We start from the raw sequence: 16,073 nt of genomic DNA on the forward strand, positions 1-16,073 counted from the left end.
AGCCTCATGGGCTGAGGCCTCCCTGTCAGCCTTTTCCAGAGAACTGGGCAGCTCGAGGGACCGAGTCAGGAACCCGGCTTTGAAAGGACGTGCTGCAGATCACGAATGCTGCAAAGGGCCATGGACCATACAGGACTATGCATGGCAGTTCTGTGCTATAACCCATCAGGGACAGAGAAGGAAGCTGAACGCACTGCGATGTACGTGTACAGGGCAATACAAGTGCATTGAAAGAGCTCTTTCTTCTCAAGCGCTAAAAGATCAATAACTTCCCAGAGGGGATTGCATTTCCCTGCCACCTCTGTATGTTTTTCTGGGCTTTGCAGTACCCTTTGCTAAATATTCTAAAATGTATGATTCACACCCATCTACAGCTCTGAGAACCAAAGTGATGCCCCCACTCCAGGAACTTCACAAATGAATCATCCACAAAAGGTAAAGCACTTTGAAATGGAGAGCTGCTGCCAAGGCTAGGGAGGGGCTGAAACAGGGCCCTAATGGAGCTAGCTTTGAAAACCCTGTCCTAGATCCTCAAAAGTATTTAGGCACCAAAGTCAATGGGAGTTAAGTGCCTAAATACCTTTGAGGATTTGGGCCCTGTGCCTACCCTGGAATGAATGCCCTGTAAAAGTGTTCTCCAAGACAGCTCCAAGGACTGTTTGAGCAAGGGGCTATTGTTCATGGCATGGGACTGAAGTACTTATATTCAAGGAGGAGATGTGAAGCCAGCATCTTCCCTCAGTTACATTGATGTAAAAGAGTAAAATCTGCCCCACAGGGTCCATTCCAAGCTGGCAGCTATCCAGGTCAACTTTTCTTCTTCCAGAGTCCAGGGCAGGTTTTTTTCCCCCTCCTGAAACCCCAGGGCTCAACCCTAGCGGTGGATAGAGCAGCTCTGATCATAAGACCAACCAGACTTCAGGAAGAGTAAAGACAAACCAGCGGCAAGTCTAATATGTCTAACATCTCTGCACTCAGAAGTTCTGGCTATTTCAGTGTGACCTCCCAGCAAGTCACAGGAATATGTTGGTGTTGTCTTTTCAGATTTGACACAGGCCATCAGACAGCTGTCACACTAAGGGATTCTGGTCATTACCAAACCAGGTTGGCTACAGGTACCTACAACTCTCACAGCCGAGAGATTGCTGCCTTTCAAAGTCGTTTGCCCAGAATAAAGACTAACTGGATATTGCAGTTCAGTGAATGGGTTGCTTAGGACTCAGACACCTTCCACATATCAGTGGAAGAGTGAATGCAGGTGAGAGACAGGACGTTGGAGCATAGATACCCGAGACAAGCACCGTAGTAATTCTACAGATTAGATGGATGACAGTGATTCTAGTACCAGCCCTGACACAGCACAAAAGAGAGAGCTTGTAGGGTTAGAGGGCACCATCCATATGACCAAGGCTCCTACAGTCACACACCTGGAAAAGGACAGAGCAGCTCACGTTAAATCCAGCCATGCTGGTAATATTGCAGGATACTTCCGATAGCTTTCTGCCAGGGTCCTGGCTATAGTCCCCTCAAGATCTGTAACAGTAACCACTGCAGTTCAGAGGGTAGCAGTTCATAGGGTCCAGGAGGTGCCTAGCACACATTGGGGTGCAGTAAAATAAATAATAATAATTGTAATGGCTATAATGGCCGAGCTTCCCCTCCTGTGTAGAGTGAATTGACTATGGCCTTTCAGAATCCAAACAGTCCTAAGAAAGCTCATATGCAGGTCTGGGCATTGTTTTATTCCCACACCAGCTTCAGATTGCTTCCTTTCCTCCACTCCCTATATACACACACACACACAGAAAATCAACCTCTTAACTCCTACAATGAGTTGCACCATGCAAGAGACACAAAAGGCAATATGAAAAGTTTCTATAAATACATTAGGAGCAAGGGAAAGATGAAGGAAAGTGTAGGTCCTCTACTTAGCCAGGAAGGAGAACTAATAAAGGACGACATCAAGGAGTCTGAAGAGTTTAATGATTATTTTGCTTCAGTCTGCACTGAAAAGATTAATTGTGACCTGATACTTAACACAATTCATATTAACAACAAGGAGAAAGGAACACAAGCCAAAATAGGAAAGAACAATTAAAGAATATTTAGACAAGTTAGACGTATTGAAGTCAGCAGGGCCTCATGAAATTCATCACTGGGTACTTAAGGAACTAGCAGAAGTAATCTCAGAACCACTACTAATGATCTTTGATGAGAAATCATGGAGAATGGGTGAGGTCCCAGATGATTGGAGAAGGACAAACATAGTATCACTCTTTAAAAATGGGAACAAACAGGACCTGGGGAATTATAGACCAGATACTGAAACAAATTATTAAAAACCGCTTTGTAAGCACCTAGGGGATAATAGGGTATAAGAAATAGGCAACATGTATTTGTCAAAAACAAATAATGCCAAACCAACCTAATTTCCTTCTTTGATAGGGTTACTGGCCTAGTGAATAGGGGGAAGCAGTACACACAATCTATCTTGATTTTAGTAAGGGTTTTTTACACAGTTTCACATGACATTCTCATAAGTGAACTAGGGAAATGTGGTCTAGATTAAATTACTATAAGGTTGGTGCAATACTGGTTGAAAGAATAGGAGTACTTGTGGCACCTTAGAGACTAACCAATTTATTAGAGCATAAGCTTTCGTGAGCTACAGCTCACTTCCTCAGATGCATATCGTGGAAACTGCAGTTTCCACGATATGCATCTGAGGAAGTGAGCTGTAGCTCACGAAAGCTTATGCTCTAATAAATTGGTTAGTCTCTAAGGTGCCACAAGTACTCCTTTTCTTTTTGCGAATACAGACTAACACGGCTGTTACTCTGAAACCTGGTTGAAAGAATATACTCGAAGAGGAGCTATCAATGGTTTGCTGTCAAACTTGGGGGAGATATCAAGTGGGGTCCCACAGGGGACTGTCCTGGATTTGGTACTATTCAGTTCTTGCATTAATGACTTGACTCATGGAGTGAAGAGTGTGCTTATAAAATTTGTGGATGACACCAAGCTGGGAAGGGTTGCAAGCACTTTGGAGGACAGGATTCGAATTCAAAAGGACCTTGACAAATTGGAGAATTGGATTGAAATCACTCTGATGAAATTCAATAAAGACAAGTGCAAAGTACTGTACTTAGGTAGGAAAAATCAAATGCACAAATACAAAGTGGGGAATAACTAGCTAGGCAGCAGTACTGCAGAAGAGAATCTGGAGGTTTTAGTGGATCACAAATTGAATATAAGCCAACAATGTGATGCAGTTGTGAAAAAGGCAAATATTAACTGGGGTGTATTAACTGGAGTGTCATATGTAAGACATGGGAGGCAATTGTCCTGCTCTGCTCAGCACTGGGGCGCCTCTGCTGGAATTCTGTGTCTAGTTCTGGATGCTACACTCTAAGAAAGATGTGGACTAATTGGAGACAGGCCAGGAGAGCAACAAAAATGATGAAAGGTTTAGAAAACCTGGTCCTGGCCTATGAGGAAAGGGTATAAAAAAACCTGTGTCTGTTTAGTGTTGTGAAAAGAAGATTGAGTGGGGGACCTGAAAAGTCTTAAAATATGTTAAGGGCTGTTATAAAGAGGGTGGGGATCAATTGTTCTCGATGTCCACTGAAGGTAGGACAAGAAGTAATGGGCTCAATCTGCAGGAAGGGAGATTTAGATTAGATATTAGGAAAAGCTTTCTAACTATCAGGGTAGTTAGGCTCTGCAGTAGGCTTCCAGAGGAGGTTACAGAAGCCCCATCGTTGGAGGTTTTTAAGAACAGGCTGGACAAACACCTGTCAGGGATGGTCTAGGTTTAATTGGTCCTGCCTCTATGCAGGGGACTGGACTTGATGATCCCTTGAGCTCCCTTCCAGTCCTACATTTCTGTCTCACAAGCCAAACAATGGGAACAAGTTGCAGCTAGCCAGGCTGGCAACACACTGTACCATAAACCAGAGACTGTCCCGGGAAAATGGGACACAGGGAAAGATTGGATGAGAGATGCACAATGCAAAGTAGCCTATTTCCTTTCCTTAGGTCATGTCTCTCCCATTTGGCCATTTAACCCTACAGAAAGATCCATTCCTCATTTAGGGCAATTCCCTTCCTACAGATAACAGGAAGATTTTGGTTTTGAAGTGGACTTGCTGGAGCGGGTGCACCATCTCTATTGCCAATGATGAGAAGGGAAGAGAATTTCCCCTCTGACATTGCCAGGTCTTTAGGGAAAGACGCCCATCCCCAGGTATACTTGGGGCAGTGGGATCTGCTCTTGGAAAGGCTGAAGATTGGATGAATCATTTCTAAGTCTTCGTGGTACCAAACAGGATGTAGGTGAAAAGCCAACAAGCTACATACAGAGCCTGCAGGTTTTACTTAGCAAAGTTACTGCAGGCAGAGGTGTTCTCACCACAGAGTCTAACAAACTGCCGAACAACTCTGCACCGGGCTCTGACTCTTATCCTCCAGTGCGAATGGAAGCAAGTGAGCCCACCACCATTCTCTGACCTGCTGTTGTTACTCAGAATGGAGGACGATCGACGTGTAGCTCTAACTCTGTTCATGCAGCCCCTGGTGTGGTTCAAAAATCGGGACTCAGGCTCCAAAAAGCCATAATATTGGCTTAAAAATCATGGGTTTTTTAAAAAAAATAATTCATTGGGGATTCTTTGTTTTTGTTTTTGAGCCTTTAGGATGTTCTCAAGTCCTAGTTTTGTGATCTACTCTGCAATTGAGACGGTTAGACACTCACCTTTTTTTTAAATGAAAGTTGAGATTTCCGTGCAGTCATGTGGGCTTTAAGAAAAATACTAAATGTAAACTCCCTCCTTCCTCTCCCCCCCCCCCCGCCCCACATCCTCCTTACCATAAGTGAGGCTGTGATGAAACTTACTTGGGCCTGGAGTCCCACAAGCCGTTGCTGCCTGGTTGCCAGGCAACCCTTCCTTAAGCAGAAAGGAGGCCGGAGAGATGGAACTAAAGCAGCTGCCCAGATGTCCCAAAGAAGGGGAGCTCTGGTTGGTTTTTGATCCCAGGTGCCAGAGCGAGAGGAGGCAGTCACTCCTTCTGGGGTGTCAGTTGAAAGGGAAGAGAAGCAGGGAGCATCCAGCTCCCTTCACTGAGTGACTGGTTTGAGAAGTTTCCCACTCCTCAGTTGGGAAACTCCGCTGAGTTGGGTCCCCGGTGGGCCTACCACACCGCTGCAAAGGCAGCGACTGCCTGACAGACAGTTCAGCTGCCTCAGCCTACAGCCTGATCGCTGACAGTTACTTAAGCCAGGAGGAAAAGCAGAAAGCTTATAGCTAAGCTTGTTGCCCCAGCATGAGGCCTGGTCTACACTACAGAGTTAGGCCAACCTAAACCACCTTGCATCGATCTAACTACGGAAGTGTCTACACTTAACTTTCACTCCCACCGACGTAACTGGCCAGCTACGCTGACTTAACTCCACCTCCACAAGCGGCATAGAGTCAAGGTCGATGTAGTCAGATGGACGCAATGTCAGCGTAGACACCGCGTTGCTTATGGTGCCTGTTACTGGCTTTCAGGAGCCTTCCCACTGTGCCCCACACTGACAGTATAATCGATACAAGTGCTCCTGGTGATGCTGCGCAGCGCTGATGCCAGGGGCTAAGTGTAGGCACACACAAGCGATGTAAATCACTGCAGCTAGGGTTACCATATTTCAAGTTCCCAAATGGAGGACACTGCTAGGGGGAGGGGGAGCTGGAGGGATGGGGGTACCATGGCACCCTTACTTCTGTGCTGCTGCTGGTGGCGGTGCCGTGTGTTACTATTGTTCAAGTAGGTATTAGACCTACAAGGATGTGTTTCGTGGTCAGACTTTATTAAATGCTTGTAAGCTGCTGCATGTGCTAATCTCTGTATGCCATATTGTAAGGTAATATTTGAGCAGTTGTATTGTAAGTCTCTGTGACAATGTAAATCACCAGACAGGAGAGAAACGTTAACTAGTGTAAAGTGCTAATCTGCAACAGAAGATGTTACGTCCTGCCCAACGGCAAAAGTCCATCAACACCACATGGACTATTGTGGGACATTAAAGAGGACAAATAGATGTTTAGACAAAGCCTACATTATTTTGTCTCTCAATTTAATATCAATTTTCAATAAATTCCATTTTGGGAAAAAAATGGGGAAAAAATCCCCAATTTGACATTTTTGGAACAAAAAGTTTTGATTTTTTCATTTTGAAATGACTTTGTTTTGAAGTTTACTTTATTTTAAAAAATAAGAATACATTTTAAAAAGGGCTGAAATTGAAACAAAATGTATCGATTGACCCAAAACTTTTTTTTTAATTTTGTTTTGCAAGAAATTTTGGAATTTCGTTCCTTTTTGGGACAAAGAAAAAACTCAAAATCTTTAATTTTGGGGGAAGACAGAAAATCCATTTTCCATCCAGCTCTCGTCTTGACCCACATGCTTCAGAACACCAGTTGGGGTCAAATAATAATTTCACCCATGACATAATCTTGCAGTGTCAGGCACAATCTGGAGAGTTTATGCTTCTTGCGTGTTCAAATTTAATAATGATCATATTAATAACACAAGATGCCAGATAGCTGGTTCATTTGCAATTCAATCAAAGATCATTAGTCAAAGATTAATACAGCCTGATACAGAATACAGAAAGGAATACATATGTTACCAATCCACTTCTGACTTAACTCCCCAAAACTCTTTCCTTATACATAGCTTGGGACAAAGAAATTCCGTTCCCATGACTGATTTAACTGCGAGTTCTATCTTAGATGCCTCAATTTACCTCATTAATAAGCTAAAGACATCTGTGACCCATCCATTATTACCAAAACCACTTGTGACAATAAGTGGTTCTTATTGACCTAAACATCAACCAGTGGTTCATTATTTTATCAATTACAGAACACGTGTGTGATAACAGACATCCCTTGTCAATCACCAGTGGTCCCTCTCTGGACATGGGAATGCAATTCTTTACAGGTCAACAGGGTCAGAGTAAAGGATTATACACATTCCATTATTGATTACATACATTCATTCCTTTGGTCCCCCACTAAGGTTCAACCTAAGTACAAAGAACTTTTCAGTTTGATAAGTACAGAGCACTAGATTTGTAGATACAAAACACTTTGGTTTATACCCCAAAAAGGATTTTGGTTAACATATATAAAAGAATATGTATAAAAATATATAAAAGAATTGTAGCAGTTTTAGTATCTATTAACATGCTTCACTCTGAAGTCTCCAGCACTGAGACCCTAGGCTAGATGAGATTACAATATCCTTTCTCATCTGTGGCTCTTCTGCCATTTCTTGTGGGTCACTTTCTCCCCAGAGAAACCTCTCCAGTTCCCTGTCAGGCACACAGGTGTTGGACACCAAATTGGTGGTCTCCTGAGTTTTGTAGATTGGTGGGCAGGTCCTTACGCTCACATTCCTCCCGCCCCTCCGCTCCATTGGAGCACTGGCTCGTACCTCCGGCCCAGATCCTGTACTCCTAAGAGAAGGGGCAGGTCAGGGAGCAAACTCAAAGTCCACTTGAGAATTTTTTCTCCCAAATTCTTCTGTTGGAAGCACAATTCAGCCCTAGAGATGCACTGATTGTAGGAATGGGCCCAGGGGTGAAGAGCAGGAATGGAGCCAGGGGGTGACGGAAGCACATACCTAGCTATGGGATACTGAATAAAGGCACCCGAGTGCCCAACGCTTCTGCTTGGAAGGGGTGTGTCACAATCTGATGCGTTCAGTTATTTAGGACTCAGCTCAATTCTTCCCAGCCCTGACCCAAGGGGAGAGGGAGAAGGGGAACTCCCCGGCCGCATGGGGCCTGGGTGTGTAGGGAACTAGGTGTGTGGGGACAGAATGTGCTGCTGCCAACCACTATAAGGCCTTTTATTTTTAATCAGATTAACACCCGAGTGCCTTTCCCAGGCACCCCCTAGGCTCTAGGCAGGCCCCTCCACTCACGCAGGCCCCTGCTCTGCAATGCCCAGGTAGTTTTCCCACTCTACTTCCAGTCCTAAAAGGCTCAGCCGTCCAGCTGGGCCCTGGCTAGAACACCTGGCTGTGGGTGTCAGTGACCAGAACAAAAGGGGTATTAACACAAATGAAGCATCCCCAAGCTGGGTTAAGGCTCTTGCTCTTTAGAAGATGCTCACCGGGCTGGGGCCCTAAACTGATGAGTTCACAAGTAAATAGAGAGGAATAGTTCCCTCTCAAGGTGAACCACATCGAGCAGGGCCAGCCCACCCTTCCTTCCAGGAGCACAAAGAGCTCCTGCCTTCAGCCAGTCCTCCCTGCAGGAGCTGTGGACTGCTCCCCTCCCCACTCTGCAACCAACTCAGCTGGGTTTCTCCCATTTAAGCACCCCCCCCCCCCCCGATTCCAACATCTCTCAGAGGTGGGGCGGGGCCAACTGGTCCCACATGTGCTCGTTAGCTCTGTGTTGCCCAGTGCATTACCCCATCACACAGATCAAGTTAAACATTTTGTCCCTTTTACACTTCTCTCTTCCCCACAGGGCAGGTCGCTGCAGTGAAAAGAGCAGGCCAGAGTCTCTGCAGATGGCTTTACTGCTGTAAATACTGCCCCGGGCAAACATTATTGCTGACTTGATATAGACAGATAAAACTGGGCCAAGGCACAAAGTTTGAATCCAGATCTAAATGCATGGAGAGTGGGGGGATGGGAGGGGAATTTGGAACCCATGTTTTGATTTGGCCCATTGTAGAATGGGGGCCAATGGTAAAGCCTGGATCCAAACTACCCCAAAGAGTGGGTGGTTCTGGTCCCTCTCTAGGAACAAAGTGAGGTAGACTGGAACCTCCTCTGACCTCATCATCTAATACTCTCTGTGTCGGGTGCTGCAGAGAAGGAGGGTCACAGCAGCAGTGAATGTGGATGATTTTCAGTGCAAGAAATCCAAAAAAGGTGAACAGCTGGATCAGGCTGGAAAAGGAACAAGTAGGTAGTGGCCAATTCCATGGCCACAGTGCACGGAGCAGAGGACTGGGGGCCCGCGCAGATTTGAAATGAGGGTGATCACATAACTAGCATCAAAGCTACAACGGTGCTATTAATGAGTCAATTTTTGAACTCATGACCAGTTGTGAATTTCCATCACAGCACGAATAGCCAGCAGCGTGTCGTTTCCTCGCCATTTGGGTTATCTTCCAATCCCTTCTCGGAATGCCTGGCTGGTGTCAGTCCCAGGAACTTCATTAAACAGATGCTGCTAAGGTCTCAAAAAGAAAACTAAAAGAACCACAGCAATAGCAACTACTACCAGCAGCGACCCGATGATGTTTAACACCTTGGCAGTGGTGCCATAGCTCCGAGCACCTTCCAGGTCCCCCAGTACTTTCCGATCTCGGGCCTGGAAAAGAAAACAGGAGCATGGGGAAAATGAGAGCAAGTCAAGAGGGTGGGAGAGTTTTTATATACTGCTTAACCCCTTCTGTGCCAAGATAAAGCACCCACAGCCCAGGCACCATCTTATTGAGCTATAGGGAACTCCCTGACTTCTGCAGCAGAAAGAGAAGAAGCCAGAGTTCAAAGGGAGCTAGTTCAGGTGTTTATTCATTGAGGTTTCACTAGGAGTGTAGAAAGTACAAGAGACAGCTTTGCGAAATAGCCAGGATTTCAGAGACCACTGCTTGTGCAGAGCATTCCATATCACGCAGTTCATGGCCTTTTGTAAATATGCAGCTCCTTTGCATAATGACCATTAGTATAATGTTGCTTGTTTGCATGCTGGTCCCACCCATCTGCGCTAGACCTCGATTCACTATGGTTCTGTTTTACAGTGCCATCTTTATCTAATAAGGAAACAAAGGGAGGGGTGGAAGTTTAAATAAGCAACAAAAGCATGACCACAAGATGGTGCTATAGCCTAACAGCATGAATGGTTAATATGAAACTAAGCAGGCAATTTTCATTTGAGCAACCACATCTGTTGACTATATACTTATGCGGTCATGGGGGGATTAATAAACTGTTGATTAGTTAAAAGCCCCAGGTGCCCTGATTTGAGAGAGGATGTCCAAGGTAAAAGCTGCCCTCAAAAGTACCTGCTCCTAAAATTGAGTTCTGTGTCGCTAGAAAGCTTGTCTCTTTCACCAACAGAAGTTGGTCCAATAAAAGATATTATCTCACCCACCTTGTCTCTTTAGTCCTAAAATTAGTAAGCTAATGCTTTCTGGACTCGATAAAAAGGGGTTATCCTAACTGAATTGCATTCCCACATTCACTATAACACATCAAATAGACGAATCTGGTTTGTTGGATTTCAGCATTAAAATCTAACTGGCACTTGGGCAAATGCATAAAATTGACCCCCATTCCCACTGATATAAATATATAACCCTCTGCAAAGACGTGAAGCCCCAGCAGTGAGAGCAACCACTCTGTGCCCACGGTGCAGTGGGGTTAGGGTGAGCAGATGTCCCAATTTTATAGGGACAGTCCCGATTTTGGGGTCTTTTACTTATATAGACTCCTATTACCTCCCACCCCCGTCCCGATTTTTCACACTTGCTGTCTGGTCACCCTAGGTGGGGTACAACTAGAAATAACAGGGTGCCACTGAGCAAAGGAAGATGCAGTAGATCAGAAAAATGACTCCCTAATGGGAGGTGTGCCCATATCACCTGGAATATGTAAAGCTACCCTGTGAGATATGTATGAGGTGGAAAACATGGCATTGTCAGAGGAGAGGGACAAAATGACCTAACAGGGGTGCTTTCCCACCTCTGATGTCTGTGAATGGTTTGCTATCCTGACAAAGGCTGACTGAAAACCTAGCGTGGGGAATCCTTAAGCCTGCTAAAAAGTCCCACTTGTGACAGGAAATCCTGTTACTAATTGTCATTATAAACTAGCCTCTAGAGCCAGCACCATGGACCAATTGTGCTAGGCCCTGTACAAATACACTGGATGCCCTAAACACAGTGTAAATGTTATATTGTGTGTAAGTCACGACAGTATAGAAAGAAAACTGGAGAGACAGACAGGGGAGCATGATAATGCTGTTTCCTCAATGATAAATATTGAATTTCTTTTTTTCCTTGGTGCACCTCAGGTGTTCGTTGTTCTTGCAGAGGACCAGACCTCAGAGAGCCTGAACAGACACTATTAAGGAAAAACAAATGCACAGTTTCTAAAACTTTGGGAGTACGTAGTTTGCAATTTCCTAAAGCTGGCCCAGCTGTACACACAGCAGTCCACATTCTATGGCATGCTTGGTTTGCATGCGCTCTCCCTGGCACAGCACACCCATGTGTTCCTCTGTGGGTCATTCTATACTCCAGCTGCAAGGAGCCCTTTACTCCCCACTCGTGCGGGGGTTGAGTCTCTCATTGTGGAAAATGGAGCCAGTTAATTCCTAGGGCAGACTGGCTACATCCCAAGCTGAGCCCTCACTTACTAGAGTGTTGAGCATCCAAACCAGCCTGCAGAGAAGCTGAAGTGCATCTCTTGCACAGTGGTTTGGTGTTCCTATTGCCCTGTCCCACGGATCATTCCCAGCCAGGTCTCAGTCTGCACACTAGAATAGCACATCTCTTTGGAGCACTGATGTGGGGCACCATTCCCCCTGCTACCCCCCACACCAGAGGCAATGCAAGGAGCACTGAGCAAGTGCCCCAGACATGCCAGGACATTCCCTGACCCTCTAAGGATGCTCACAGCCAACCGGCTGGGCTGCAAACTCCTAACCCTAAACGCCCCCACACAGCCCGGCCCAAGGACAGCTGATAGCAGGAGCAGCACAGGACAGCCCCGGGTGTGGGGCAGCCCAGCTGGCCCCGCAGGGTGGATTCCTGCCTTGGGATGGGGGCGGGGGCTGAGCGGAGAAAGAAAAGCCAGAGTCAGGGCTGTGGGGAGGGGAAAATAAACTGCCAGGAGTCGGGAGAGACCCGGGGGCTCCGGGAAGGGATGCGGGAGGGTCGGAGAGCTGGGATGCGTGAGCCCTGGATACCGGCTTCCCGGCGGGGCGGGCTGGAGGGATCGGGCCGCTGGGGGCACCAGGTGATCCGAGGGGGATCCGGGCGCTAGGGGCACCGGGGGATCCGGGCGGGCTGGTGAGATCGGGGGACTGGGGGCACCGGGGGATCCGGGCACTGGGGACACCGGGGGGAAACCGGGCGCTGGGGGCATCGGGGGACCTGAGGGGATCTGGGGGCACCGGGGGGTCCGGGCGGGCTGGAGAGATGGGGGCACTGGGGGCGATCCGGGCGCTGGGGGGCAAAGGGGATCTGGGCGCTGGGGGCACTGGGGGGGGATCCGGGTGCTGAGGGATCTGGGAGGAGGGATCCGGGCACTGGGGGCACTGGGAGAGGGGGATCCGGGCGCTGGGGGCACTGGGAGAGGGGGATCCGGGCGCTGGGGGCACTGGGAGAGGGGGATCCGGGTGCTGAGGGATCTGGGAGGAGGGATCCGGGCGCTGGGGGCACTGGGGGGGGATCCGGGTGCTGAGGGATCTGGGAGGAGGGATCCGGGCGCTGGGGGCACTGGGAGAGGGGGATCCGGGCGCTGGGGGCACTGGGAGAGGGGGATCCGGGCGCTGGGGGCACTGGGGGGGGATCCGGGTGCTGAGGGATCTGGGAGGAGGGATCCGGGCACTGGGGGCACTGGGAGAGGGGGATCCGGGCGCTGGGGGCACTGGGGGGGGATCCGGGTGCTGAGGGATCTGGGAGGAGGGATCCGGGCGCTGGGGGCACTGGGAGAGGGGGATCCGGGCGCTGGGGGCACTGGGAGGAGGGATCCGGGCACTGGGGGCACTGGGAGAGGGGGATCCGGGCGCTGGGGGCACTGGGGGGGGATCCGGGTGCTGAGGGATCTGGGAGGAGGGATCCGGGCACTGGGGGCACTGGGAGAGGGGGATCCGGGCGCTGGGGGCACTGGGAGGAGGGATCCGGGCACTGGGGGCACTGGGAGAGGGGGATCCGGGCGCTGGGGGCACTGGGAGAGGGGGATCCGGGCGCTGGGGGCACTGGGAGAGGGGGATCCGGGCGCTGAGGGATCTGGGAGGAGGGATCCGGGCACTGGGGGCACTGGGAGAGGGGGATCCGGGCGCTGGGGGCACTGGGAGAGGGGGATCCGGGCGCTGAGGGATCTGGGAGAGGGGGATCCGGGCACTGGGGGCACTGGGAGAGGGGGATCCGGGCGCTGGGGGCACTGGGAGAGGGGGATCCGGGCGCTGAGGGATCTGGGAGGAGGGATCCGGGCGCTGAGGGATCTGGGAGGAGGGATCCGGGCACTGGGGGCACTGGGAGAGGGGGATCCGGGCGCTGGGGGCACTGGGAGAGGGGGATCCGGGCGCTGGGGGCACTGGGAGAGGGGGATCCGGGTGCTGAGGGATCTGGGAGGAGGGATCCGGGTGCTGAGGGATCTGGGAGGAGGGATCCGGGCACTGGGGGCACTGGGAGAGGGGGATCCGGGCGCTGGGGGCACTGGGAGAGGGGGATCCGGGCGCTGAGGGATCTGGGAGGAGGGATCCGGGCACTGGGGGCACTGGGAGAGGGGGATCCGGGCGCTGGGGGCACTGGGAGAGGGGGATCCGGGCGCTGGGGGTACTGGGGGGGGATCCGGGTGCTGAGGGATCTGGGAGGAGGGATCCGGGCGCTGAGGGATCTGGGAGGAGGGATCCGGGCGCTGGGGGCACTGGGAGAGGGGGATCCGGGCGCTGGGGGCACTGGGAGGAGGGATCCGGGCACTGGGGGCACTGGGAGGAGGGATCCGGGCACTGGGGGCACTGGGAGAGGGGGATCCGGGCGCTGGGGGCACTGGGAGAGGGGGATCCGGGCGCTGAGGGATCTGGGAGGAGGGATCCGGGCACTGGGGGCACTGGGAGAGGGGGATCCGGGCGCTGGGGGCACTGGGGGGGGATCCGGGTGCTGAGGGATCTGGGAGGAGGGATCCGGGCGCTGAGGGATCTGGGAGGAGGGATCCGGGCGCTGGGGGCACTAGGGGGGGGCGGATCCGGGCGCCGGGGGATCCGGGGCGGGAGGCGCCGAGGGTCCGGCCCGGCTCTCACCTTGATGGAGAAGATGAGCGCGGGGAAGCCCAGGCAGCCCAGGCAGGCCAGCTTCTGGCACAGCAGGACGTTGAAGAGGGACCAGAGCACGAAGTCGCGGGGCTGCTCGGCGGGGAAGCCCGGCGGGGCGCCGGGGTAGGGGGGAGGCAGGCCCCGGGGCTGCAGGTCGATGCTCACGCTCTGCTCCTTGCACGCCATGGCCGGGCGCTGCGAGTGCGGCTCCGAGCGCGGCTGGAACCGGGCGACTCTGGAGCGGGGCGGGCGGAGACAGGAAACGTGACTCCGAAAATGAAACCGCCCCCCGCCCCAGCACAAACTCCCTGAACACCCCCCGCCCCGCACAGAGCCACCCCCTCCTGCCCCCCAACACCTCCCCCCGCACAGAGCCACTCCCAGCCCCCCCGAACAGAGCCGCCCCCCTGCCCCTCAGAACCTCCCCGCACAGAGCCGCCCCCTAGAACCCCCAAACACAGAGCCCCCCTGCCTCCTAGCCCCCCCACCCTAACAGAGCCACCACCCTGCCCCCAGAACCCCCAAACACAGAGCCCCCCCGCCTCCCAGACCCCCCACCCTAACAGAGCCACCACCCTGCCCCCAGAACCCCCAAACACAGAGCCCCCCCACCCTAACAGAGCCACCACCCTGCCCCCAGAACCCCTACACACAGAGCCACCCCCTGCCTCCCAGCCCCCCCGCACAGAGCCACCCCCCAGAACCCCCAAATACAGAGGCCCCCTGCCTCCCAGCCCCCCCCCCCCCACCATAACAGAGCCACCACCCTGAACCCCTATGTTGAGGACCCCAGGGCATGGCCACTAGTTAAGTCGAGGGGATGGAAGGCCATAAGGGTCGAGGAAGTGTCCCTGCTCTAGGCCTAAGGGCTTCTTGTCAACCCCCCTTAACGGAGCTCAGGCCTGGCTGGTTTGAGTAAGCTCTTTTGCTCTTAATACAATGTTGCAGTCGCAGATAATGCCTTATAGTGCAAGGTTTGCTGATGCCAAGTTAAAGATAACAGGAGGAAATTGTTACAAGGCCAGACAGAATGTGCTGGTTGTTTAAGTTGCTAGAAATGCTTATTGAAGGTTGCAGGAAATAAACATTGTTGTAACCCATATAAGGAAGGCAGAGCATTTGTGCAAAGCTTTAACAGGCTAATGTGTAGTGCAATAGCATTAAAAAATATAAAAGTATGTATAATGACCTGCTCTGATGTGCAGGATTTAAGATTTCTCTCCCTGTATCTTTCTTTAAAATTCCAAATAAACTTTCCTGCTTCTCCACCCTGTTGTAACTATTGGGTAACGCACACCGGGCAATGCACCCCTGCTGTTGCTTGCCTCAGGCACGCTGTGCCGGCAACACCTACACACAGAGCCACCCCCCTGCCTCCCAGCCGCCCCGAACAGAGCCACCACCCTGCCCCTCAGAACCTCCCCACACAGAGCCGCCCCCCCAGAACCCCCAAACACAGAGCCACCCCCTGCTTCCCAGCCCCCCCACCTGCACAGAGCCACCCCCTCCTGCCCTCCAGAATCCCCACACACAGAGCCACCCCCCTGCCTCCCAGCCCGACCACCCTACCCCCCAACACCTCCCCCACACAGAGCCACCACCCTGTCCCCCAGGATCCCCCTGCACCCCCTCCTATCCCTGCCCCAGAACCTCCCCCTGCAGAGAGTCACCCTCTCCTGCCCCAGCACCCCTCCCCCACACAGAGCCACCCACTCCTGCCTCTGCCCCAGCACCTCCCTCAGGACTGAGCTAGCCTCCCCCAGCACCTGCTACCCCAGGGCAGAGCTCCCCATCTTTCCTCAATACCCCACCATCTGACAGGCCCCTGAGTGATTTAATTCTCACCCCCTGCTATTGAATTAAGTGCACCCCCTTCTTTCCCCCCCACACTCCCTAAGCCCAAATCCCCGCTTGGGGCTTATCCCAGCCTGGCAGAGCCCGAGCTGGACTCCTGCCCCCATCTCCCAACTCCTCACCCCAAACCCCACACAGCTGCCAGCAGGGGGCAGTGAAGGACAGC

The 16,073-nt window shown here is 51.6% G+C and overlaps 1 protein-coding gene across 1 annotated transcript; it reads right to left on the reverse strand.

Moving 5' to 3' along the window:
- Positions 1-9,198: 9,198 nt before the first annotated feature.
- Positions 9,199-14,312, reverse strand: LOC140912513 (dispanin subfamily A member 2b-like). The gene is made up of 2 exons (XM_073347006.1): positions 14,042-14,312; positions 9,199-9,382 (listed from the first exon to the last, which is right to left on the reverse strand). The coding sequence occupies exons 1-2, from the start codon at positions 14,237-14,239 to the stop codon at positions 9,242-9,244; spliced, it is 339 nt and encodes a 112-aa protein (XP_073203107.1). The 5' UTR covers positions 14,240-14,312; the 3' UTR covers positions 9,199-9,241.
- Between the last annotated feature and the right edge of the window lie 1,761 nt (positions 14,313-16,073).

Source organism: Lepidochelys kempii, chromosome 6, assembly GCF_965140265.1.
Source record: "Lepidochelys kempii isolate rLepKem1 chromosome 6, rLepKem1.hap2, whole genome shotgun sequence".
Classification (NCBI taxonomy): Eukaryota; Metazoa; Chordata; order Testudines; family Cheloniidae; genus Lepidochelys; species Lepidochelys kempii.

Coding starts and splice junctions, on each gene's coding strand:
- LOC140912513 (XM_073347006.1), bottom strand. CDS start 14,239: ATGGCGTGCAAGGAGCAGAGCGTGAGCATCGACCTGCAGCCCCGGGGC. Junction 9,383..14,041: donor CGCTCATCTTCTCCATCAAG/GTGAGAGCCGGG, acceptor TTTCTTTTCCAG/GCCCGAGATCGGAAAGTACT.